Here is a 26,070-nt window from a genome sequence, read left to right as displayed (position 1 = left end):
CAGCCAAAGGAAATAGAGAATTGACCAAAGAACACACTGGAAGATCCTCCATACACACAGCAAACTACCGGATCGGGTTTAGCGGGTAGCGGAGAGGGTGTGGAAGTTGCTGGATTGCCGTAGAAACTGATTTTCTTTTTTTTCTCCCAGAGAATTTATTTCTTTCCAGTGCCCGCTTCACTTCTTCCTCTTCCTCCTCTCCATCACTCCTTCTTGACCATATCATCTCCTGCCTCCTCTTGAAGGCATCTTCTCATATTCATCTCTTCTGTCCCTGTTTCCTTTTCGTTCCGGGTTCCTTTTTTGTTCGTTTTTAACTTGTGAGTATCCCGCTGCTATATAACCCCACCTCCGCCAGTTGAGCTCGACTTGCTTCATCTACAATCTCTGTTTTCCCAGGAAAACAATTGGACGGTTGGATGAAAAAGAAGAATCTTTTGCTTTGTTTGCTATCAAACATTTGAATATCGAACAAAGAGAATTCTGCAGTGGTGACTCAACGTGGCGGGGTAGTCGGATACGGGACCTTGAGGCTAACAGATTTTTGCTCCATCCAGAATTACGCCTTAACGACTTCCTTCATCATGTCTGCCGAAACCTTCGAGTTCCAGGCTGAGATCTCTCAGCTCCTCTCCCTCATCATCAACACTGTCTACTCCAACAAGGAGATTTTCCTGCGTGAACTTATCTCCAACGCCTCCGATGCCCTTGACAAGATCCGCTATGAGTCTCTCTCCGACTCGTCCAAGCTCGACTCGGGCAAGGACCTCCGCATCGACATCATCCCCAACGCTGAGGCCAAGACCCTGACCATCCGGGATACCGGTATTGGTATGACCAAGGCTGTAAGTTGCTATCATACATTGTGAATGGCGTGATTGGATTAGGGCTAACGTGGCGCAAAGGACTTGATCAACAACCTTGGTACTATTGCCCGTTCGGGTACCAAGCAGTTCATGGAGGCTCTCTCCGCTGGTGCTGATATCTCCATGATCGGTCAGTTCGGTGTCGGTTTCTACTCCGCCTACCTTGTTGCCGACCGCGTCACCGTCGTCTCCAAGAACAACGATGACGAACAGTACATCTGGGAGTCTGCTGCCGGTGGCACTTTCACCCTCACCCAGGACACCGAGGGCGAGCAGATTGGCCGCGGTACCAAGATCGTCCTCCACCTCAAGGATGAGCAGGCGGACTACCTTCAGGAGAGCCGCATCAAGGAGGTTGTCCGCAAGCACTCCGAGTTCATCTCGTACCCCATCTACCTCCACGTTCTGAAGGAGACCGAGAAGGAGGTCCCCGATGAGGAGGCTGAGGAGAAGAAGGAGGGCGAGGATGACAACAAGCCCAAGGTCGAGGAGGTTGACGAGGAGGAGGAGAAGAAGAAGGAGGAGAAGAAGACCAAGACCGTCAAGGAGAGCAAGATCGAGGAGGAGGAGCTCAACAAGACCAAGCCCATCTGGACTCGCAATCCTACCGACATCACCCAGGAGGAGTACGCTTCTTTCTACAAGTCGCTCTCCAACGACTGGGAAGACCACCTTGCTGTCAAGCACTTCTCCGTTGAGGGTCAGCTCGAGTTCCGTGCCATCCTCTATATCCCCAAGCGCGCCCCCTTCGATCTCTTCGAGACTAAGAAGACCAAGAACAACATCAAGCTCTACGTCCGCCGTGTCTTCATCACCGATGATGCCACCGACCTCATCCCCGAGTGGCTCAGTTTCATCAAGGGTGTTGTCGACTCTGAGGACCTTCCTCTCAACTTGTCTCGTGAGACCCTGCAGCAGAACAAGATCATGAAGGTCATCAAGAAGAACATTGTCAAGAAGACTCTCGAGCTCTTTACCGAGATCGCTGAGGACCGTGAGCAGTTCGACAAGTTCTACTCGGCCTTCGCCAAGAACATCAAGCTCGGTATCCACGAGGACGCCCAGAACCGCCCCACCCTCGCCAAGCTCCTCCGCTACCAGTCCACCAAGTCTGGTGACGAGGCCACCTCCCTCCAGGACTACGTCACCCGCATGCCCGAGCACCAGAAGCAGATCTACTACATCACTGGCGAGTCCATCAAGGCTGTTGCCAAGTCTCCTTTCCTTGACTCCCTCAAGCAGAAGAACTTCGAGGTTCTGTTCCTTGTTGACCCCATTGACGAGTACGCTTTCACTCAGCTGAAGGAGTTCGACGGCAAGAAGCTCGTCGACATCACCAAGGACTTCGAGCTCGAGGAGTCCGAGGAGGAGAAGGCTGAGCGCGAGAAGGAGGAGAAGGAGTACGAGGGTCTTGCCAAGAGCCTCAAGGAGATTCTCGGCGACAAGGTCGAGAAGGTCGTTGTCTCCCACAAGCTCATCGGCGCTCCTTGCGCCATCCGTACCGGCCAGTTCGGTTGGTCCGCCAACATGGAGCGTATCATGAAGGCCCAGGCCCTCCGTGACACCTCCATGAGCTCCTACATGTCTTCCAAGAAGACCTTCGAAATCTCTCCCAAGTCCTCCATCATCCAGGAGCTCCGCAAGAAGGTCGAGGCTGACGGTGAGAACGACCGCACCGTCAAGTCCATCACCCAGTTGCTCTTCGAGACCTCTCTCCTGGTCTCTGGTTTCACCATTGAGGAGCCCGCCAGCTTCGCTGAGCGTATCCACAAACTCGTCTCTCTCGGTCTGAACATCGACGAGGACACCGAGACCACCGAGGAGAAAGCCGCTGAGGAGTCCGCTCCTGCCGCCGCCACCGGTGAAAGCTCCATGGAGGAGGTTGACTAAACGGATCGCCCAAGAATAAAGAAAAAATAAAAAGAAGTCTTTAATTGGAAACGGGGACACGAAATGTATCTTCTTCCTTCAACTTTCTTTTCTTTTTAATTGCTTGCTTTTTTTTTTCTCTCTTTTAATGACTTTTAAGCAACTGTTCCGGTGGTATCCGCATAATGCGAGTACTGCACTCCTTGAGACGGGACAGGAAAGACATGTGTGTTACGATCTACAACCCGGCGTTTTGAGCGTTTGAATAATTCCATACACAGTACTCTATGTACTTGTTTCTTTACGAAGAATGCTACTTTCTACTGTTCAATTTCTGTCTTCAAGTAAATCTTGTAGATTCGTAGCGAGCCCAGATTCGTGTCTCCTTCCTGGATGGGCTTGTCCCTTGTAGATAGCAGTTTCATAGCACACGATGGAGTTGGATTACTCCCGAGTCTCATGTTTGAATACCACCCACGAACATACGAAGCTCAAAATCAAATTCGATATCCCGAAAAGAACCCGCTTGAACACCACATCACAAAAAAACAAACATCCGGTCCCAATTCAAGTCCCAGCAATGAAATATTATTATTCTTAGATATAAATGTAAATAATGTAAGATCCTATGCCTTATACCCCTAAAGAGCATGCATATATCCCATTCATCTGCGGAATTCCTGTCTCTGCCAGGTATTCAACCGATTGATCAATCACCACCAGTCCACAGAAACATCAGCCAGACGCGGAGGCGGAAAGCCCCAGAAATTAGCAAGCCAGAGGGCCAGCCCCCCAACCACCCCGAAACTCCCAACAACCTGGAACATCTTCCACCCCCGTTGCTTGAGATCGTCCGTCCACCATACGACACCCAACGGGTCGTGCGGCGTTAACCCTGTGATGTGGCGGTATTTGATGTTTTGTCTGGTTTGGAGTTGGGCGCGGTTTCCTCTTGTTTTTTCGGGGAAGACGCGTAGTGGTCCGCCGAAGGTGGTGAGAGGTTGTTGGGTGGTGGTGACGGGGACTAGGGAACCGTCTACGGCACATTCGCTGAGGCGTTCTGTTAGCCAGGCGGCGCGTTCACCTCGGGCCATTGCTGCGTATCTTTCGCGTTCGTTCTGGAGGCTTCGTTGGAGGTCTGCGGCCCATTTGACTAGGTGTACTTGGGCTAGTCTTTCTTCTCGCTGGGTGTGGTCTGTTATTCGTGCTAGTGTGTAATCTAGTGAGCCGCTAAGAGCAGGTGAGGCAAAACTGGGGGAGGATAAAGAATGATTTGGAGAAGTCAATATTGACACGGAGGAGCTCAAAGAGGGCGAGCGTTGATATGTCCTGGGCGATTGCATAGGTCGTTGCTGCTCATATTGTCTTTGAACGAGTTTCTTGGATGCAGAATGTCGCATCCAGGCCAGGTGATCTCGATCAAATAGGTTCTGGACAAGGAGGCTTAACTCAGATGATACCAAGGGTTGAACGTAATCCGGGCTCATCAAAGTACTGGCGTCCATGGTATCCTCGTCATTGGACTTTACGGATGACACCGCAAAAGGCATCTGAGATTCAGATGTCTCTGTCTCACCGGGCAACTGATTTCCGAAGAGAAAAGGTTTGGCACCAGCGGCTCGTGTTTGTTTTTGAAAGGTGGACTTGAGGGCAGCAATCTGGTCAGACGACATGAGATCTGATTTAGCTATGACTGGAATGACATTCGTGAAATCACAAAGCTTCCTGATACACTCTACGTCTTCTTCAAGTGTATCTGAAATGTATGTGAGCTAGAGCATAAGCATGAGTGTGATTTGTGACCAGGTACTTACCCTGTGAGATGAGAAAGATGATTGCGTCAACCTGAGAACCGCCATTCCCAGCGAGCATGTTCTGAAAGTCAGCATTCGAGGAGTCTAGGGCCCCAATAGCACGGCTGAGTTGCTGGCGCATGTAGTAAATGATAACCTCGGTCTGCTCAGTACGATTTAACGAAGTCGCGGGTGTGTCGACAAAGCAGAGGTTGCGCTCAAGCACAATGTCGCCCATGCTTTTCCTTCTCCGCAAGATGCGGGAATCCTCCAAATCCGACCACCACGAGGGGTACGGCTTGGTGCTCGCATGTATCTCTAACATGGCTGAGCGCATTCCATTAGACAGAGATTGTGCACGAGACAACCGGCGTCGTCGTGTCGAGGAAGAGGAAGGAGGAAATGGATCAACATGTACAATGTGTTCGCATTCTTGCACGATTGATTTGATCAACGATGTTTTCCCAGAACCTAACAGCGGTCAGTTGCTTTCTCGTCTCCAATCCAGCACCGTTGTATGAACCTACCGCAAGCACCAGCAAGGAGCACCTTCAACCGACCCATTGCTTTCCCTCGCTCTGTAAAAGGTCTTCGACTAGGCATCCTGAGACTAGGCATGATCAGCTGAGGCATGCCATCAGTACCAGCTTCTGGCACCTCGCGGCCATCACTGTCCTCGTCCCCGGAGACGATAGCCTGCTCGTCTGTAATGGAAACATCATCCAGCGGTCTGAGGGAATGGTCCGATAATGATTTTGGACTGCTGGGTAGCGACGAAGAATGATCATCTGGGTTGCTGAGATTAAGCGGTGTCAAGGGACGTGATGAGGCCGGATCGGAAGGTGGAGGTTGGAGAGAGGAGAAGGAGGAAGAAGGATCGGATTTGAAGTGAAGCAATTCGAATGCTCTAAATGCTGATCTCCGCTGGGCGGTCTCGGTCGCATCGTATTCGTTATTGTTATGAGAAGCCGGGTTGGGGGACAGTTTACCGCTGTCCGCTGCGGGGATATCGTCGCATTCGGACGCGGCCAACGTAGCCTGATGAACGGCTTCGTCGAGGCTCTGGACGCCGTACATACTATCTCGCGTGGCCTCAGCGTCGTCAGAGTCAGAATCGGGATAGGGATCGTTATCGGGGCGCCGTGAAAGAAAGAAAGTCGCGGGGGATGTAATGCGGGGATCAGTCCCCGACTGTTCGAAGGAGGCCTTGCGGGCACGAGGTAGAGGGACGTCTGAAACCGGAGGCCTCATCGCGAAAAGAAGTAGTCGCAAGGAGAATCAGGATGATGCCGTGGGGCGATAGAAAATAAGGAGATGGAAAGAAAGAAAGCGGTCGGGAATGGAGGATGTTTATGCTGGGGATGCGGTGATGATGATGGGTTGAAGCGGTGATAAGAGTGATTGCCTGCCTATTCAGGCAATATCACGTTATGTTATGTCATGTTACCCCAGGGGTATGCATCCCTTGAACATGACCTCTTGTCTTTTTTTGGGGGGGGGGGGGTCTGGTGGGGTGCATACAGCATACACTCAGGATGCAGTCTGCAGTCTTCCGACAGCTGGGTCTACAGATAGAAAAGGTATCTATCAAAAACTGGAAGATGGTGGACTACACGTGATGCTCGAGTTGGGTCTGACACGCAATAACGTCTAAATTGCTTGGCTATGCTCACAAAGCATTGCATCTGCAGGCATTGCAGGAACCATAAGTTGGCGCCAGTCAAATGGTCTGATCGTGCAATGAATCCTACTAAGGTTCTCAATAATGATAGGGCGGCCTCCCAAGGAATCTCCGTCTACCATTGGTTTCAATCCAGACACTCAAGCCTGCACCAGCTCAAGCTGCATACATTGCTTGTCCAGCAGGATCACATCCAAGCAAACAAACCCTAGGCGATCACGGTGATCTCCATCCGACGAGGAGACGCAGAGAGGCAGTGTGTAGCTATTTGCTGCCTCAGCTTTTACTCGTGGCGTGCTCTGAGATTTACTCCGGAGTACTTGAGGGGTACAATGTCGATTAACTTAAATTTGGAGATTGCCGATGAAGGACGGGAATTGCATTGGTGTACAACTCCAGAGTACTGACTAAGTGCTCACTGTCAGTCCCTCGAATCGGCAGAAGAGGGGAACAGTTGCTACTCACACAAGAATCCACTTCCACAGATTACCAGACAACAATATCTCCCGATTCGAAGAGTGAGACATTGGTTCAGCAACTTCGTCGATGTTAAAAAGACATACACAACACTAAATTAATGGCTTATGGCTTTGGTTTAGTTACATTTGCGATATGATAAAGCCGGCACTATTCCGTACTCCGGGGTGCAAGTGGAGCACCCACTGTGCCAGCCATCCATACAATCCACGTCGATATAAGCAGGAGTCTAGACTCACTCGAATACGGAGAACATAGCAGCAGTAGTACGGAATATGGAGAATATCCGTGTGTACTCCAGAGTACTCATCTGCCAGGAACGACCAGAGACAACTTGAGTGCATAGATCAAGTGCTTGATATAACAATGTGCGCTGGCGCAATTGGAGGTCCATTGAAGCTTAAAAAATTGCAAAATTGCATTCTGTGCGCACAGAGCCAGGGACGCCCCCCCCCCCGAGTCTCTCCGGAAACCTTTTCTCATTTTATTTCGGGCTTTTTTTTTTTTGCCCCTCATAGACCGTTCTACAGGAAGAGGCTGTTAGTGCGACTGTTTAACTCAACGCCGACAACGGACCTCATGCGGCACAATCATAATTGATATAGAGAAATGGCTCTAGACAAGGGTTTGCATAGTTAGTATGAGTATGTTATAGTACAAGTACGTACAGAGTACAAAGTGGTATACCGTGCTAAAAGCGGTGCCTCCCGACTCAAATCCGATCGGCAAAGCCGGGCACAAGGAATCCGTCTTCTTCTTCCTCACCTTCTCTTGGTTTTTTTCTCTCTTCTTCTGCGTCCAGGTCCAGCGTCATATCCTGCTCTGGAACATTGCTTTTCATCCATTTGAATTCGCAACATCTTCCAACATCATGATTGCCGGTAATATGTTGTGTTGAGTGAGGCCTCTGCCTTCACTCCGGAATATTTCCTCTCTTACGCCACTCTCTTCCTCTCTTGTGATATTCGATATTCCCGTTTATATTCCTCTTCATTCGTTGTCTCTACTAGTTTCATAGCTACTTTTTATAACCCTGAAAATGGACCCTGAACCGTCGCTGTCGTTGTGGCAGGACCATCTCCAAGATGAGTCGCTCATGCCGGCCGGAGACGACGACTTCACCAATTTCCTCGAGTTTGGAATGCCCTTCTCTCCCCAGCAGCAGCAGCAGCAGCAGCAACAACAACAACAGCAACAACAACAACAACAGTCACTTCCTCCTCGTTCGGTTCCTGGGAACCCTTCTGCGACCGCTTCAGACCAGTTCGTTCGCATGGACACCAATGATCCCACCTCTGCTTCACTCCATCCCCACACAGGCAACACCAGCGGTCATGATGTCTCCGGTTCGCCTTCGTCAGGCTTGTCGATGCCTTCCTACTCTACTACAACGGCTGTCATGACTCCCGGGTTTTATGCCCAGGCGCAGCAGTCCTCCCATTTTCAAGATCACCAGCATTTACCGCAACAACAGCCACAGGAACCGTCACAGCAGCCGGCGAGTTCGCATTATCACATTCCCAATGGCCAAACCATAATTCCACCGACCCCCAACAGCATTGAATTACATGGCAACGCGGCGCAGTATCCGCAACGAGTGGACGAGTATGAACAGGTTAGGACGAATTCCCCCACGTAAACCATGGGAGCACAAGCTAACACCCTGGCATTACACAGGCGTACTACACTCCTCTTATTTCCCCTGCAATGACACCTTTGGAAACTCAGTTCCGCCTCCCAGAATACACCATTCCTGGAGAGTATTTCACCCCTCTCACGTCTCCAGCTCTCGAAGCCCAGAACGCCAATTCCAGTAACGGCTACCCGTTCCCGCAAGGAGGACCTCAAATTCCAGATATGGGCTTCTTGCAGTCCCCCGCTGACCATGCCCTTCCTGCATCATCGACACCTTCCTCGCCCGGCCTCCTTCGCACCAAACACCGCCGTCATCCTTCGACGACCAATCGATTCTCTGCGCGAGCTAAGAAACAACAGTCGCCATCTGTGCGGCCCCAAGCGCGCAAGAAATCGCTCCTCAGTATCAATCCCGATGAGATGCTTAATGATCTTGGCCAGGATGATCGGGCCAGGCACCAGCCCAACGGTGGTAGCGGAGGAGGATATCAGTTCGGGAGCAACGAAAGTTCGCAGGACTCAGTGTCTCCTGAGCCCCTCTCGGAACCATTGATGCCCCCGCCCGCGATTCCTCATGCACGCAGGTCTCCGGCAATTGCTCCTCAGACATCCCGATCGCAGGCTAACAACGCGCCCGCAACGCCCGCAATGTTGATGCGTATTCAACGATCGCAGCAACAGAGTCAAGATTCGACTGGTCAATTTACTGGCCAAGCGAAACTGGTGCCCGGTAGCGATTCACATGATGATATTATGACTGATGTCGTCCTTCCCGAGGCTTCTATATCTGCTGGGCCCCGTCCAAAGATGGCTCGTATCGATACGACTATCCACTCGGGTGTCCCTACACCAGCAGCATCAACCAGCGCGACCCCCGCGTTGGAACCCAAGTCCGCCCCAGTGGCACCCAGTCCGCGATCAGTTGCCATGCCGTCGCCTAGTGGACCGATTGCCAAAAAGTCTGGAACGCCTAAACTTGGTCCATCAAGTAGAAAGCGGCCAAGCCTGAGCTCAGCGCAACCCAGTCCGCAAATACGTCCCAAGATCAGCCCTAATATTCAACCCTTGGTACCACGTGGCGATGGTAAGAAGCCCCTCTCCCTATTTTCTCTATTACTTGCTGCGATGCTAACTAGTGGCTTCTTATAGGCGTCTCGAGTGAAACATCTGCTTTGTATCTGGCATCTAAATCCAATTACCAACACATTTTGGACGGAACACTCTTGCCGGGTGTATCATATCCCGAGACCTTAGCTGAGAATCTGAGTTCGAAACGCACAAACCACAAACTTGCCGAACAAGGTCGCCGGAATCGAATCAACAATGCTCTTAAGGAAATCGAAGGCCTGATTCCTGTGGAGTATGCAAAGATGAAGATCGCCAGAGAGGCTGCGGCTTGCAACGTCAAGCCCAGCGACAAGGAGAAGGAGAAAGCCGGAAATCAAGCAATCAGCAAGGCTAGTACGGTTGAAATGGCCATTGATTATATCAAATCGTTGCAGCATGAATTGGCAGGCACGAGGTTAAAGCTGGCGGCAGCGGAAGCCCGACTTGGAGAGAAAGAAGGTTCAGAATCGAGCAAAGATGGCTCGCGTTCTGGGTCGAATGAAGAAGCCACCACCAATAGTAAATCGACAGAGGTTGCCAGTCCAAATGTCCAGAGCGATGGAAGTTCTGCAGCTGCGTCCTCATGACACAAAGAGTCATCTTAAGAGGGGAATGGTTGTTTTTCGCACCGTTGACGTGACACGTGCAGATACGAAGTCATGATATACGGCCGGGGGAAAAAAAAAGTCTAGGATGAGTGCTAAGTTACAGTGGGTACGGCTTGTCGTTGATTCGCAGTTATTCAGGGTATGGTTTTTTTTTTTTGTCTTTCTTTTTTATTAATTCTTATTTTTGTCCCTTTCTTTCTGCTTTCAATTTTCCCTCCCGCAATAAGGAATATGCTATATCTTTTTGTGCGTGTGGCACCTAAAGATAATATCCATTCCAGTTGAGTACCATGTCTTGAATTTGCAATACCAGGTCTTAATGGGCGTTGTTTTGTTGGTGGGCGGTTTGGTTTGGTGTGATTGTAAATTGTTTCTTTCTATCGCTGTATCTAGATCCCTTACTTTTTTATTCTTATTCTCCATATATTATTTACAGAATGATATCTAGACAATCTAACCAATGGTCCCAATTTTGATGCAATGGATTACTATTGCCCTTCAACGTCCAGTAGTCTAGCTAGCCCTAATCATATCAACACCTGAGAGGCTGGCCAGCACTTGAGGATCGTGAACGATATTGCTCAATCGCCTACAAATGCTCTGGCTTGATATATAGTACCCCCAGCGAATTCCAGCGCCACCGGATGAGAAAGGCTTGGTAGTTCCGGGTAGAGGAGTGAGAATTTCTTAATGCACCGTGTCATTGCTACACCTCAATCTTGATACTATAACATTGCAATTTGAAAACAGGTCGCAATTACATCTCCTTCATGCATAGGGAAATTTGATTTTATCCTTAATTCTCAAATGCTCTCTATCTAACCACGACTACTTACATTTTTCGATTAAATTGCGCGCCGTAAGCTCCTCGACCGTAGCGTGAAATGACATTGGCGATATCTCATCTCATCTTATTAAACCCGCGCAATGGCTTTATATCTGCTTATTCTGAGGCCGCCCTTCCGTATCCCAGGCCCGTGCTGTTCTAAAAGTGTCTCCAGATAATATTTCATAGGTTCGGTTTTAGTTTCGGCAAACGCCGTCTGAGGACTTCAAGTGGATTTAGCGATTAATGTGCGAATCGGAAGCTTTTACATTCGTGTAATATTGAACAGTCCATATCGCGTTTTGGACTAGTCTAGACAAAGTTATTGATATATTCATTTATATAATCCTGTGCTTGTGTAATTTACGTGAACCATACCTATGGACTTTTCTTTTCCATTCCTATAACATGGAAGACCTCTGCTGGTTGCAGATAGTTCATCAATCTGTCTGTTCAGTAGGATTAAGGAAGCCGTTAAGGGCTATAATCTCTACTAGATGTCGAAAGACTGTCAGAAAAGGGAATTGATAGTGTCTCATTTAGTTGGCTTGCTTCGCAGAGAGACGGGATGGTGGAAGAGGATTCCTACATAACCAGTATAAGGGTCGAAGTCCTTTTCCAGTGTGACCTACATCAAATGACATGATACAGAGAATGACCATTAATCCTTTTTGTGGTTTGTTGTTCTTGGTAGGTTGTAATAGAGAACGCATGGGATATGCCCTTCGAAATGCGCCATGAGTGAATGATAGACTGGTTCTATTAGGGTAGATAACAGAGGCGCCCTAGACTAGTCAAGTTGCAGGGCTGGTCGTATCTCCCTTCTATATAACGATGCTATGCGCTATGCCAGCAAGGATAATGCAATGCAAATGTGAAATATACCTTTTTTAACCCAAGTGATTGTTACACCATGATTAGTAGTCCCTAAACACGGCAACCATGTTGTCCAAACGCGACACCTCACCAAGCAGCAGCGCTTCCTTGGCCTTCCATTGTTCCAGCATCTTCAGTTCACCCTCCGATAAATATTGTTCCTCGTTTCCCTTAACGTCACTCCGCTCTGTCTTCTCAAGGAATTCTCTGAGTCGGCTGCGCTCAAATTTCAGGCGCTGTAAGCACCGGGACATGGCTTTGTATACGTCCTCCAGTACACTGCTGGCGACTCGGTCCGGGTCGTAGAACCAAAGGAAGATTGTTCGTGACGGCTGCCGTTGCGCATCCCGAGGTACTTCCTGTAGGTCAACAAATCCACCTGTATGCATGGTAGCGAGAACCTGGCGTAGGTCCTTGAAGGGTAAAAGGCTGATCTCCTGCAGTCGCTTCTCATCCAGCTTGCCCTTGGCGTGTAGAACGCGGACAACCCGTAAAGCCACATCGCCGTATCGAGCCTCAATCATCTTTTCCAGCTCGAGATGGCGCAATGTACGCGCTACATGCCGGTATTCGACTGTCCAGGTAATAAGACCTCCAACGATCCGTTTTGATGTCAAGTTGTGAGGTGGTTGCGCCAGAAGGCTAAGGTGCTGGTCCAATTCGTATGTGCGACTGGCACCAGATGATAACCCATTGGTCCCTTCATGACTGGTTCCGTTGACACCATCTTCCAATGGGCGTTTGCCGCGCCGACTGAAAGGCTGCGATATATCCATAGGGCCAATAGAGCCTGAGAGATCAAGTTGCTGGTCGACATCCTCCGCGATGGCACTGAGCGGAATTGGAACAGAATATTGCTCTCCCTCTTCGCCTTCGCGAGGGATTTCAACTGTATCTCGACAGCGCGGGGTTTGATATTCGATTCGTCGAAGCAGGGATTCGTATACCTCGGCCGTGACAGACGATGAATCTTGCTCTGCGAGTCCGATGAAACGGCAGTTTCGAAGCGCAACATCGAGTTTTTCATAGTTAACCCGAACGACCAACCCTGACTGTAGTGGGGAGAAGACCATGTTAGCCGTTTCCCAAGAAACAAAGAAAAACAATGGACAACCTACCTCCATAGGAACAGTATCGTTACCTATTTCATCATCTGACCATTCGTTTTCCTCTTCGTCTTCCTCGCCATCCTCATTAACATCGGCTTGTCCCGTCTGCACCTCAGATTCGTTAGGCTGAGCTGCGCCGCGCCCTCGTTTCGCGCCGCGGGGAACGCCATTGTGTTTCAAACCATGACTAAGGTCCCCGTCGGTTTTCTCCTTGACTATTTCTAGCGTCTTCTCAAAAACCGCTTCTTCCAGCTTCTTCCCTTTCATCGATTTTATATCTGGTCTCGCAGTGACTACTCGCTCTGCATCCAAGATAGTGTCCGTGTAGCTCTGAAAGTGGGCTTCTCGGACACGAAGTACATATCCATGGGCCGCCAAAGTCTTGAGGGTCGGATGGAGAAGATAGGGCTGCTCTGACAGAGCGTGTTCACCATCTATTCCATTCGCTTGATCTTCGTGTTCCCCGTTCGCCTCGTCTTCCTCGTGCTCGTGCTCTTGCTCCCCATTAATGCCGTTCGTCTGTGATGGTTCGGGTCTCAGCTCTGGCAACGTCTCGAGGTGGCTAACTGAAGCATGGCCTAAGTACATAATAGCCGACATGAGCGTGGCTGCATATTGCCCCAATCGAGCTTCGATGAATTCCAAGATTTTGCCGGACCGAGTTAGGTAATATGCCGCGCGCTGGTTTGCTTCGTAATATGTGACACCGTCATCGTAGGATGTGTAATGGAAGACGAGGTTTTGCTGAACCATAGCGGCGAGGCCATGGTGGAGTTGACGGTCTGTAAGACGGGAGTAGAATTTCAAGCGCGAAAGGTTCAAACGGTCATATCGCTGTAGGGTCGCGAAGATGCGCTGTACGCCAGAGACAAAAATAGTCAGCATGGAAGTCCTGCGTCTTCAACTCGCATTTGTATACGGTTGATCCGTCGCGAAAGCGAAACAGTGATTCGACAAGCGCAAGCCTACCCCGAACAACTCTCCAAAACTATCCTCAACCAGGAGCGTACAGAGCTCAGCATAATTCTGCAGCATCACACAATCAGCAATCAATGCGAGCACGGGCGAACACGATATAATCGCATACTTGAGACGTCATTTTCTTCGATTTTTCCTCTTGCGCCTTTAAGGAACCTGCTGGGCTCCAATTCTCTAGGCAGAGGGAAGATATAGATCACCGCAAATCCTCCATAGGAAGTGGGATCAAACAAGACGCAAGTCAAGGTGAGTGTTTTCAACGAAGACCACAATCGACTCATGTCTTCCTTTTTTTCTTATCGCCGAGGCGCTCACGTGCAGATCAAAGTCACCTGACCTCACATGACGGAGAATGAGGAAAAGCCGGTTCCGCCCGCACTCGTCATTTTGACCAATCAACGGACGAGTAATCAACGGTGTCCGGCATCTTGAAGCTTTTCAGACATCGCTTTCCAATCCCGCCCAACAACAGTCGGCCAGCAACTCTGCCACCACCACCCCTCCCAATTGCCTTTTAAAGCCCCTCCGGCTTTCGATCTCTTTCCTCCCCCGCTTTCTATCCGGCACATGCGATGATGCTGTCGCGGTCTACTCTTAGCCGAAATGCGCCCCGTGCGCTCCAGGTCACCAGCCGTCGTGGCATGGCCTCTGCCAGCAACCCTGGTCTTCAGTACGAGGTCTCGGATGCTGCTGGTGTGAAGATTGCCAACCGGGAGGTCACCGGTCCTACAAGCACCCTGGCGTTGGTTTCCAAGGCTGGCTCCCGCTACCAGCCCTTCCCTGGTTTCTCCGAGGCCCTTGACCGGTTCGCTTTCCAGGTAGGTCTCGAGATTCCAATGGCGGTGTTCAGCATTTATATATGGCTGGGAATGGCTGAACTAACAATTACCCTCAATTGATAGTCTACACTGAAGCGGTCAGCATTGCGGATCACTCGGGAGGTTGAGCTGCTGGGCGGTGCCTTTTCCTCGTCACATTCGCGTGAGAACGTCGTCCTCACGACGAAGTTCCTTTCGAACGACCTCCCATACTTCACGGAGCTGTTGGCGGAAGTTGCTTCCCAATCAAAGTTCGCAGGTGAGTAGGGGCGCAGCGGTTGATATTGGTGGGGAACATACAGCGGAAAAAAGGTCTAACTCATTATATCAGCCTGGGAATTGGATGAGCTCGTCGCCAACCTCGTCAAGCTCAGACAGCAGGCTATCACTGCTGACGCTGAGTACCTTGGTATCGATGCCGCCCACGGCTTGGCTTTCCACCGCGGTCTCGGTGACAACATCACCCCTAACACCTCCGTCCCGTTTGAGAAGTACCTCTCCGTCGAGGCTCTATCCGAGTTCGCCAAGGACGCCTACTCCAAGTCCAACATTGCTCTCGTCGGTAGCGGCCCCAACTCCTCGGAGCTCTCTAGGTGGGCTGGTCAGTTCTTCCAGGAGCTCCCGACCACTGGCACCTCTGGCCAGTACAAGGTCCAGGACAAGGGTGCCTCGAAGTACTACGGCGGTGAGCAACGCATCTCCCACAAATCCGAAAATGCTGTCGTGATCGGCTTCCCCGGCTCCAGCGCCTTCGGCACCTCTGGCTACAAGCCCGAGGTTGCCGTCCTCGCTTCCCTCCTTGGTGGTGAGTCGACCATCAAGTGGACCCCTGGCTTCTCGCTCTTGTCCCAGGCCACCCAGGGTTTCTCTCAGCTCCGTGTCTCCACCAAGAGCCACGCCTACTCTGATGCTGGTCTCTTCACCGTTGGGCTCTCCGGAAACGTCGGCCAGGTCGCCACTGCCAGCAAGAATGTCGTTGAGGCTATCAAGAAGGTTGCCGCTGGTGAGGTTGCCGGCGAGGAGATCAAGAAGGCCGCTGCTCTTGCCAAGTTCCGTGCTCTCGAGTCTGTCCAGACCCTCGAGACTGGTCTTGAGGCCTCTGGCTCCGCCCTGATCAACGGCGGCAAGCCCTACCAGATCAACGAGATCGCCCAGAGCATCGACAACGTTACTGAGCAGCAGGTTAAGGATGTACGTCCTCTCCCTTTTCTTTCTCTTTAATGAATAATATGAATTAATGACTGACCACTCTCACAGCTCGCCAAGTCCTTCCTCTCCGGCAAGGCCTCCGTCGTCGCTGTTGGCGACCTCTTCCAGCTCCCGTACGCCGCGGACCTGGGCCTGACTGTTTAAAATCTGTATACCATACGTGCTAGACTTGGCTTGATTGAAAAAAAAAAACCACCCATACACCCACCAATTACCATGTGTCTAGATCAATCCCCGCAGATATTTCCTTTGTGTGTCATGTTGACATGGTTGTAGTTTTTTTTTTTTTTTTCATTTTTTTCTTGTGACTGTAATACAATTGTATCTTATGCTTTATTAGACTTTTTCAAATGAAATGTAGATGTATTGGTTTGGGTTATGGTTATGTATATCATTTTTCGGGGGTGGTAGATGAGCAGCACATACTCCTTGGGGATATCCTCCAATAAGCTATGATGATACTCCATCTCTACATTGCCTAGAATTCTATCGGAATGGTCATTACAATAATTCTGGAATATCACAATTGATGTGTTTAGAGTAAGTACTTCGTATGGGCACGGGGTTTTACTCGATGGATTTATCTGGACAGAATAGGTAGGTACCAAGCAAGGCATTCTGCATGAAAGAATGTATGCTGTCAATGCAGGTGCTCGGAACATTTATTGGCCTGAGATAATATATCATAATGAAATGTCTAGTCCATCAGAAAACAGCTATATCAGAGAATGTCAAATCGAATGCCTTCTATGTGAATGCTGTACTATTCTATACCATAGGTATACATCGCTGTTTCATGACCAAGGATGTTGTCCCCTAAAAGTACAGTATATCTCGAGTAATGCAGACTTCTCAGTATACAGAAATTGGATATGCTTCCACTGTCCGTCCGAAAGGTTGATGACCAATGACGACCATCACCAGACCATGTGCATAGCAGAAGGGTATCTCAACCCCTCTCTTTAGTGCTTAGCAGTGACTTGCTCGCCCGTCAGTTTTTCGACTGTCTCTTTGGCCCTGTTATTTCGGGGTAACGGAGACCCACCAGTTAGTCCGATATTCGCTCCTCATGAAACACATGTGAAGATCGCGGGGAAATGGGTAGAGTAAAAAAAATGGAGAATGCAGGACTTACATGTCACCAAGAGCCACCATGCAAACGGTCTGCCAGATACCCAGGCCAATACGAGGCGTCACGCCACGGTAGAGACCCTTAACACCATTGGTATCATAGATATACTTGAAAGCCTTGCCAACAGTCAAGTTCTTCGGTCGGTTAGGGTCATCCTTCTTGCTTTGCATCTCAACCCGAATGACTTCAATCGGCTGGTTCCAGGCGGAGAGACCACCACCCAGACCGGACGCCAGAACCTTTTCAATCGCGGAAAGCTTCTGGCTGTCGTCCTTGCCAGTGACCTTACGGATAGCAGTTTCAGCCAGACGGGAGAGACCGAATCGGGAGCCCCAGTTGGTAGTTTGACGGATAGCAACCGCGTTGACACCACGGTTGATACCCCGGATACCCTCCTTACGATAGATATCCATGAAGGTTGCGAAGGTGCTGGGGGGCTTCACACCCGAAGCAGCCATCTTGTGCTTGGTGATCTCGACCGTCTTCATGCAGGTACAGAAACCCATGGTAGCGTAGGCCTGGGCAACACCACCGGTCATACCTCCGGCTATACCGGCGAGGAAGTCGGGGGCACCGAGCACCTTGGCACCGAACTCTGCCTCCGACGCGACGAAGAGAAGGACAGCGCCTTTAGTAGAGGCCTCAATCCAGGCCCACGGAATGAGACCTTGATAGTCTGTAGGTTTGGATCTCACATGTGAGCATCAAAACCCAAAGCACCTCCCCACATCCGACAGTGGAGCACGGGCAAAAGGGGGGGCTTGAGCACTTACAACCGAGGATCCCGCCACGACCCCATATCCGAGCCATGGCACCTGCAAAGCTGTCGCCGCGATTCGCAGCCATGGTCGTCTTGATCACTTCCAGCGGCTGACGGATGTGTTAGTAAAGGAGTCGATATTCTCTGCAGAGGAATGAGCAGTTACCTGTCCCAACGATGTGACCCTAACCATCCAAGTCAGCAACTGTAAAGAGAGAAAGTTTAAAGCACACCGAAGATCTACTTACTCGAACATGTTCAATCCTGCGCCAACTGTACGGGAAGCATGGTTAGAACGACCATGTCATTGGACAGCAGGGTGTAAACAGTAGCACGTACGCAGCAGGTTGCTGAACTTGATAGGCTTCTTCTCGAGCTTACGGCCCGGAGCGGGCGCTTGAGCAGTAGCAGTAGACATTCTCTGGCCTTGGGGAGCACTGAAAGGGGCCCTGACCAAGGGAAGTTATGGGGATGCGTCGCCTTAAGGGATCACGAAAAGTCGAAGGATTGGCCGCGGGGAAATGCGACAAGTAGGGATTCAGCCGAGAGAGAACCGAAAGATGGGGTAGTTCCGAGTCGAAATCGGAGGAATTCGAACCGATTAGGAAGAAGACGGACAATAGTCAGAAAGCGAAGAGCGGAATTCAAAGAAAGACCGGGGGAAGAGGAATATATAAGAGGAAACAAGACAGACCAGGTAACCGGAGCAATCACGGGAATTGACCTGACGGATTGTTGGCCTGAGGCAGGAATCACAGGCCACCCCATGTCCAACGCCAAATCATACTCGAGATTGGGTCACCGTGCAGCGCTAGACCGCTTTGGGCTCGGCGGTGAAATGATGCCCGATTGGGAGATATACAAGTACTTGTCCGTTGCCGACAGGGAAAAAGATCATTAGCCGTATAGTAGACGGCTATGGACTACGTAGTGATTGATTTTGTTATAGACGGTGATATTTCTATACCCTTTAGACCATGGAGTACAATCACCTTGTACTGCATACACTCCGTACTCTGCACGGAGATAGAGGACAGATGTACTACGGAGCATTCCGTGCTACGAAGTACGAAGTAGTCTTCGTACTGTGCTGTGGTTGAGCACCGGATTCACCCGAGATGCTCCCAACAGTTGAGCTGTCCGCCATTTCATTATTGTGCTCTACAGCTCAGTGCTTTTTAGTGTCATAGCTTATTGCCTTCGGAGTGTTCCGTATGGTCCGGAAACTACGGGGTACATTCAAGAATGGCCCATTAAACTGGGCCTTCTTACGATAAAAATAAAAGATCGCTCAGGAGAAGTTGACGTGGAAGTGCTTGTTACAAGGCCCGCTCGAACCAAGTCCTATCATACAATAATATCGAACAAACCCCCAACACTCCGCGCGTCCCAATCTAGACCAAAAAAATAAAACACATAAAGGTATGAGATAATATGAGATAATACAAAGTGTTCTGACTCGTTTCATGTCCCGAAAAAATTTCCTCCCCAGGGTCATTTCACGTCAACAAAAATGGAAAAGAAGAGTAGGGTGTTTACAGCTGAGCACCGACGAGCTTGGCGAAAGCCTCAGTGCTGAAAGACTTGGGGCGCTCGATGGGGGCACCGAGACCACGGTCAATGATCAGCTGAGGAAGGACACCCAGAGCACGGGAGACACCGAAGAGGACGGTGTAGTAGTTGGCCTCAGTCAGGCCGTAGTACTGCAGGAGGACACCAGAGTGCTAAAGGCAGCGTTAGTATACCTGTAATTTGTGCTAGGACTGGCCCAAGTAAACTTACAGCGTCGACGTTGGGGAAGGGATTCTTGGTCTTGCCGTGCTCGGTCAGAACGCCAGGAGCGATCTTGTAGACCTGGCTGACCAGCTTGAACATGGGATCATCAGGCAGCTTGCGGAGGGCAAACTCGCGCTGAGAGACGTAACGGGGGTCAGTCTTACGGAGCACGGCGTGGCCGTATCCGGGAACGACCTGGCCGGAGTTGAGGGTGGACCACAAGTAGTCCTTGATGGACTGGTCGCTGAGGTCGCTGCCGACGGACTGCTTCATCTTGGTGAGCCAGTTGAGAACCTCCTGGTTAGCCAATCCGTGGAGAGGACCAGCAAGACCGTTGAGACCGGCGGCGAGAGAGAGCATGGGGGAGCTCAGAGCACTACCGACAAGGTGGGTAGTGTGGGCGGACACGTTACCACCCTCGTGGTCGGAGTGGATGGTCAGGTACAGACGCATGAGTTCAACGAAGTCGCTGTTGTTGCCAAAGCCAAGCTGGTTGGCCAAGTTGAAGGAGTAGTCCTTGTCCTTCTGGATGGGGGCAACCTTGCCGTCCTTGAAGACGTTGCGGTAGATCTTGGCGGCGATGGTGGGCAGCTTGGCGATGAGGTCCATCGAGTCCTCGAAGGTGTAGTTCCAGTAGTCCTTCTTGTTGATACCCTTAGCGTAGGCCTTGGCGAAAGCAGACTCGTGCTCAAGGGCAGTGACGGCCAGAGAGAACTGGGCCATGGGGTGGAGGGTGCTGGGGCAGCGGTCGATGAGCTCCTCGAGGAACTTGGGGAGGTCGGAGCGAGCAGCCCACTCGGCAGACAGGTCACGGACTTGCTGCTCAGATGGGACCTCACCGGTCAAGAGGAGCCAGAAGAGACCCTCTGGGAGAGGCTCCTGGCCACCGGGGGCCTTGGGCAGGAGTTCCTGGCACTCGGGGATCTGAAATCTTTCGTGAGCATGTCATCGCACAGTTGAATCAGAAGGGACCCATTGGGTACTTACGGTCTTGCCACGGAAACGGATACCCTCCTCAGAGTCTAGGACAGAACCCTTTAGGACGCAGTGTATTAGCCAGTGTCGATCATGCCAAAATTATCACGTCACGTTGAGAACACACCTCCCACACGAGGGACTTGATACCACGGGCACCACCGTAGGCCTGGTCAAGGGTGACCTCGCCAATGACCTTGTTGCCATGCTCCCTATAAGATTCAAAGCATGTGGTTAACAAATTGTCTTGAGAATGGTGATAGGGAACCTTCCACGAGGGGGAGGTGGGGTGGATGCGCACTTCCTGAGCTTCTTGACCTTCTCAAGCTCACCGGGGAGCTTGTCGGCAAAGGTCTCCTTGAGGGACTATGATGCAAGAATGCCAATTAGCTATTGAAGTTTCAAAAAGAAGACACCAAATCAAGCAGCGTACCTTAGCCTTGCCGGTCGAGTAGGCGCGCAGACCGTTGAAGGCAGCGGACTGTACAGCCGGCTTAGCGGCAATGGAGGAACGCAGAGTAGAGGTTCCGAGCTTGAGAGCGGAAGCCATTGTGAAACTAGGGGTGGGTGGAGTGGAAGTAGTATAACCAAGGATGGAGAAGAGGAAGAGAAGAAGAAGAAAAAGAGAGAAGAAAGAGAAATAATATCAGGGAGGTCAACCCAGGTGGAAAAAAGAGTCGGAGCTCTTCCTCTTTGGCTGTGGCCCATGTTTTTTCCATCTGACCGTAACGATACTACCGGTACACACACAGTACGGTAACTCCCGGCAACAAAGCTAGGCAATGGGCTGCATGAGGGTACGGTATGGTAACGCTAGCCCCAACGCAGCCGGTCTCCCGAGAATCTCCAGAAACCCGTTTCGGCGAGATGGTGACGGAATTGGTATTGATCTTACAAGACAGGCTGTCTTCCGAATTTCGCTACATTCCGGTCTTCGGGGAAGATGAAGGAGACATAACCCACAGAGCAATTGATCTTCCCCCGTAACTCCATCTGATAATAACTCTATGCACCTTTGTAGCATACCGAGTACTCAATGTCATCCGCAGCTCCGTGCTTCATCTTTCATGCTTTTATTACGGTTAAGTCCTCCGGGATTACTCCATAGAGACATGACCTCATGGGGCCGGTGACGTCGGCACCAAATAATGCATCCATTGTGCCGTCATCCGAGGCTCCCCCGATGGGTTATGTAGAGTTAAGAGGTTCTTAGCACGTTCCGTATGGTGATACAAGCACTTACCACTATCACAGAAATGGTCACATGCAGATGCAGCGTCTGATAACACTAGTTTTTTTTTTTTTTGCTTCTCCCCGGTATTCAGCGGAATTTGTGCAGTGCTTGGACAGAGTACAATAACCGAATCTCATGATTCAGCACGTAGCTATTATTATACAAGTACACAAAATTGACGTTCCAGGCGAATGCTAGGGTACTCCGAGTGCTTTCCGGACTCCGAACTCCATAGAAGATTGCCGCATTCGATTCACCGGGGAAAATGGCTAATTGAACGAGAGAGCGGAGTAACTTAGTTGCGCATAAGAGCCACGTGAAAAGTCACATGATTTACCAAAACCACAAAAAAAAATAATAATACCTCAGGCCATAACATTCCTATTCTGGTCTAGCTTCAGACTTAGTGAGCCTGCAGTTTTTCACCCAAAACTCCCTTTCATTTTCTCTCCTCCCTTCTGTCAACCTCAACAACTCCTACACCACTTTCCCATCATCAACGGGTCGTAAACCCATCTCTTTCAATCTCTTTTCTTGTCCTCTTTGATATATTCACTCAGATTTAGGACGTACTCCTGTACTCATACTCGAAAGAAAACAAGCCCTGGACACTTGTCGCTCGGGCTTTGTTCCAGCTGTAGGCGGAAGGCCCTGTCTCATCGCCAAGTATACGCTCGTGAAGCCTGTAGTGACACGGCCACCAAAATCCGTTTAAAAGGATACTCGTTTTCATTTTTGCACCTTGGTGGAGAGTCGCAAAAAAGGAAACAAAGAGAAGCAAAAGATTTTCTATTACCGGCCATTTCTTTAAGCAACCTGCACTGGTTTTCCCAGTAGACGCGACACGACTTCAATCAAAAGCAACTTTCTATATATCAACTCAGCCCATCATGTCTTCGGCAGTAGCAGAGCTGGAGAACTACCTCCAATCAATGCTTGCTCTCAAGCCACCAGGTGTCTCGGGTTCGAAGATCAACAGCATCACCTCGCTTTGCACCGCCAACGTTCAGGTACGTTTATCACTCTTGTTACTGTTTCGGTATGATTTGAATGGCTTGCGCTAACTTCTGTTTCCTCGCTGGTAGAACGAATCCGTCCTCATCCAAAAGATCTACACCCATTTCAAGAAGGCACCAGGGACACACAAGTTGGGCGTACTCTATGTTGTAGACTCTGTAACTCGACAGTGGGTAGAAGCAGCACGCAGAGCAGGCCAGCCAGCCGGCAGTGCTGCTCCAGATGGAACCTTCGCTGCTGGCGTTAACAGAGTGACCGAACTGCTCACCGTCTTGATGACGGATATCATAAACAATGCTCCTGAAGATCAAAAGGTACGCACTACTAGAAGATATACGCGAAAAACCACCAAATTATCACATTATCATTCGCGGGCATCATCCATAAGGCCGGTATTGCACGGTGACTTGCCCCCAAGTCCCGTGCATGGCTTATAAGAACAGCCCGATGTATCTCCCGCTTATATACCCCCCTGCCCTTTTGCATAGAAACCGTGGCTTTCTTCTCATCTTCTTCGTCTAAACTTGCACTCCGTCGTTTATGGCGAATAGTCCAACTTACGTATTTGATTGTTCTTCGCTATAGGAAAAAATCAAGAAGTTGGTTGACATCTGGGAGCGTGGAAATACTTTCCCACCCCATATGATCAACGACTTCAAGGAGAAACTAAATGCTCCCGCTCTGAACAGTAAGACGTCCTCTTTCTTTTCTAATGTTTCTTTCTTGGTGGCCTGGTGTGCCATCCCCAATGGAAGCTGGGGACGGCGGACATAAAACAGCCAGCGCTTAATCATGAACTCGGAATCTGACGTTTTCCCCTTAGATGTTAAATCCACTACCCCAGAAGGATCTCCAGGTCCAAATCACATACCTTATGGTGCTCCTCAACAGCAGCAAGCTTCCAATGGTGCCGCTTCGGCGACCGCACCTCAGTCGGCGCCGGATACTTCTAGTATTCTGAAAGCCCTGGCGGATATGGCCAAACAAAACACTGCGGCTCCGGCAGCCCCGGCAGTTCCAGCGCAAACAAATAACCCACTTGCCGCTCTAACACCGCAGACTGCCGCCGCTCCTCAGCCAGTGACTACGTCCGTTGACCAGGCCTCGCAACAGGGAGCCGCGCAGCCTAACGTGAACCCCTTTGCTGCGGGAACTATGGCGGCGAATCCATTCGCAGCTCTGGCTGGCATGGCTCAGAATCCAGCGTTGGTTCAGCCTCAGAGTCAGTCTCAGACACCTAACCCAATGACTGCTCCGCAAAACCCGCTTGCTGCACTCCTGCCACAGGCGGCTGCAGTTCCTGCCCAACCCACGCCAGCTATGGCACCAGATGCCCTTCAGCAACAACTCCAGCTTGTGCAGCTGTTGATGGCACAAGGAATTCCCCAGGATCAATGGGCTACTGCTCTGCAACTCCTCTCTCTGTCCAGTTCTGCCGGCATGGGCGGCATGCCTGGACAAGCCCCCGGATTCCCTGGATTGTCAAGTCAGAACTTGGGTGCTTGGGGCGGTCGTCCGGACTCTCAAACGCGTGATCTTGACCCTCGTGAGCGTGACTACATGCGCTCGCCCCCGGGCCAATATCGTCGTCGTTCCCGTTCCCCTGGCTGGGATAGGCGCCGTGACGTGTCCCCTCCTCGCAGACGCGATAGTCCTGTCTATGGAGAATACCATGGAGACTCCCCGGGTCGCAGAGGTGGAGATCCCCGGGACATGCGTGGTCGACGGGACTACCGTCAACGAAGCCCTCCGGGTCGCAGACGTCGCTCGCCATCTCCCCGTAAAGACCTAGCTCTTCCCCCCCCTGGCCCGAAGTTGATCGAATGGGACTACTCCATTGGCCAAGGCAATCTGAAAGGTTTGTTTACAATCCTGAATCTATGAGTATTCTATGCTAACAGTTTTTGCGTCAGTACTGAGCCGAACTCTCTTTGTCGGTGGTGTCACGTAAGTTTCAAAATTATTCATTACATGACCACGTCTCTGACGACCTTGTAGTTCATCCGAAGCGCATCTCCGTTCGCTGTTCGGCAAGTTTGGTATCGTTCAGACTTGCATTGTCAATATCGACAAGCGCCACGCTTTTATCAAAATGATCTGCCGCAATGACGCTGTCAATGCTCGTGAAGGAATGGAATCGTACAAATCTGGAGACATGCAACTTAGAGTAAGTCATGCCATCATCCCGGTTTGAATTATGATCGATGTCTGACGTCTGTTTCTATAGACCCGATGGGGTGTGGGATTCGGTCCACGTGATTGCAGCGACTACCAGACCGGTGTCAGTGTCATTCCGATCGAGAGACTCACAGAGGCGGACCGCAAGTGGCTGCTTACTGCGGAGTATGGTGGAACTGGTGGCAGACCCATGGAAAGTGGCATGGTCGTCGAGGAGCCAGATATCGAAATTGGTGCCGGTGTCTCGTCCAAAGGTAAGCCGCCTCTCAATTTTCATTGAGTCACTAGCTAATCAGGTTATTCCCTCAATAATAGCCATCAGCAGACGCATTGCAACCGACACTGGAGGCAAGCGGGGACCAGTCTCTTCTCGCACTCAGCAGGATCGCTTCCGCCGCCCAGAACGTGAGAACCCCCCTGGAGCTGGCGGCCAGGGTGACCGTGACGCTGCCAATGTGAACAACGTTGGTGTTCCCCCAGCAGTACCTGGATTCGGCTTCTCCTTCCCAGGAATGCCCATGTTCCCTCCGGGATTCATGATGGGCGGAGCACAGGCAGGATCTCAGCCGCCACCTCCTGGTCAAGGCAGCTAAAATACCTTACGCTTGTTATGACCAAATGCAACAAAACGACCATGCACTGAAGCGCGCAGCTAGTGTGTTGATACGACTTTCACCCTCAAATTCGCTGTACAAACCCTCGTCTTTTTTTCTTCTCAACAATTCCTTTCTCCGGACTGGACATTCGGCGTTTGAACGATTGTACTCCTTGTCGAAGGCATTTTATTTTTGTACGTTGATCCTTTATGAGGACGGGCTTCTTCCAGTGTATCGCCGCTTAATCTCTTTCGCCTTTCCGCGGAGTTTTTGACGTCCTGCATGCGGGCATTCCATATTCAGGCCTTGCTTTGTTTGTGTTTTTGTCTTCTCTTCTTTTCTACCTTTATTTTGCTTCGCAATCGCTCCCTCCGCATTCTATGGCTTCTGTTATTGACTTCTTCTCTTCTTTTACATGGCTGGGTGGTCGGCTTTTTACCTGCTTTTTTCTTCTACCATTGTGTATTTCTTCGATCGCGTTTTCCCCGTTTTTGTTTTGGGCTGGTTGATTGATGCAATTTCGTTTCTTGTTTGTTCGGTTTAAACATCC

At 50.5% G+C, this 26,070-nt stretch overlaps 8 protein-coding genes across 8 annotated transcripts; 4 read left to right on the top strand and 4 right to left on the bottom strand.

Annotated features, from left to right (window-relative positions):
* Positions 1-584: 584 nt before the first annotated feature.
* On the top strand, positions 585-2,756 carry hsp90 (chaperone Hsp90; the record flags this gene model as incomplete). The annotated part of the gene is made up of 2 exons (XM_043281982.1): positions 585-845; positions 906-2,756. 2 exons carry the CDS (start codon positions 585-587, stop codon positions 2,754-2,756), a joined length of 2,112 nt encoding a protein of 703 aa, XP_043139407.1.
* Positions 2,757-3,448: 692 nt separating this feature from the next.
* On the bottom strand, positions 3,449-5,779 carry ACHE_60770S (uncharacterized protein; the record flags this gene model as incomplete). The annotated part of the gene is made up of 3 exons (XM_043281981.1): positions 3,449-4,491; positions 4,550-4,999; positions 5,056-5,779. The coding sequence occupies 3 exons, from the start codon at positions 5,777-5,779 to the stop codon at positions 3,449-3,451; spliced, it is 2,217 nt and encodes a 738-aa protein (XP_043139406.1).
* Positions 5,780-7,725: 1,946 nt separating this feature from the next.
* Positions 7,726-10,015, top strand: ACHE_60769A (phosphate-sensing transcription factor PHO4; the record flags this gene model as incomplete). Its single annotated transcript, XM_043281980.1, has 3 exons — positions 7,726-8,301; positions 8,364-9,405; positions 9,471-10,015. The coding sequence occupies 3 exons, from the start codon at positions 7,726-7,728 to the stop codon at positions 10,013-10,015; spliced, it is 2,163 nt and encodes a 720-aa protein (XP_043139405.1).
* A 1,764-nt stretch (positions 10,016-11,779) lies between these two features.
* Positions 11,780-13,946, bottom strand: RPC82 (putative DNA directed RNA polymerase III subunit Rpc82; the record flags this gene model as incomplete). Its single annotated transcript, XM_043281979.1, has 4 exons — positions 11,780-12,790; positions 12,857-13,702; positions 13,817-13,873; positions 13,935-13,946. 4 exons carry the CDS (start codon positions 13,944-13,946, stop codon positions 11,780-11,782), a joined length of 1,926 nt encoding a protein of 641 aa, XP_043139404.1.
* Positions 13,947-14,397: 451 nt separating this feature from the next.
* Positions 14,398-15,996, top strand: QCR2 (ubiquinol--cytochrome-c reductase subunit 2; the record flags this gene model as incomplete). Its single annotated transcript, XM_043281978.1, has 4 exons — positions 14,398-14,643; positions 14,728-14,902; positions 14,975-15,834; positions 15,901-15,996. The coding sequence occupies 4 exons, from the start codon at positions 14,398-14,400 to the stop codon at positions 15,994-15,996; spliced, it is 1,377 nt and encodes a 458-aa protein (XP_043139403.1).
* An 818-nt stretch (positions 15,997-16,814) lies between these two features.
* Positions 16,815-18,162, bottom strand: YHM2 (putative mitochondrial DNA replication protein (Yhm2); the record flags this gene model as incomplete). The annotated part of the gene is made up of 6 exons (XM_043281977.1): positions 16,815-16,869; positions 16,988-17,660; positions 17,758-17,854; positions 17,911-17,929; positions 17,993-18,017; positions 18,084-18,162. 6 exons carry the CDS (start codon positions 18,160-18,162, stop codon positions 16,815-16,817), a joined length of 948 nt encoding a protein of 315 aa, XP_043139402.1.
* Positions 18,163-19,279: 1,117 nt separating this feature from the next.
* Positions 19,280-21,045, bottom strand: cit1 (citrate (Si)-synthase CIT1; the record flags this gene model as incomplete). Its single annotated transcript, XM_043281976.1, has 6 exons — positions 19,280-19,468; positions 19,527-20,444; positions 20,508-20,555; positions 20,623-20,707; positions 20,797-20,861; positions 20,929-21,045. The coding sequence occupies 6 exons, from the start codon at positions 21,043-21,045 to the stop codon at positions 19,280-19,282; spliced, it is 1,422 nt and encodes a 473-aa protein (XP_043139401.1).
* A 1,574-nt stretch (positions 21,046-22,619) lies between these two features.
* ACHE_60764A (Nrd1 complex RNA-binding subunit) lies at positions 22,620-25,517 on the top strand (the record flags this gene model as incomplete). The annotated part of the gene is made up of 8 exons (XM_043281974.1): positions 22,620-22,739; positions 22,815-23,060; positions 23,332-23,434; positions 23,570-24,604; positions 24,660-24,693; positions 24,745-24,913; positions 24,974-25,178; positions 25,240-25,517. The coding sequence occupies 8 exons, from the start codon at positions 22,620-22,622 to the stop codon at positions 25,515-25,517; spliced, it is 2,190 nt and encodes a 729-aa protein (XP_043139400.1).
* Between the last annotated feature and the right edge of the window lie 553 nt (positions 25,518-26,070).

Source organism: Aspergillus chevalieri, chromosome 6 (assembly GCF_016861735.1).
Source record: "Aspergillus chevalieri M1 DNA, chromosome 6, nearly complete sequence".
Classification (NCBI taxonomy): Eukaryota; Fungi; Ascomycota; class Eurotiomycetes; order Eurotiales; family Aspergillaceae; genus Aspergillus; species Aspergillus chevalieri.
This window is presented reverse-complemented; position numbering and strand designations above follow the sequence as displayed.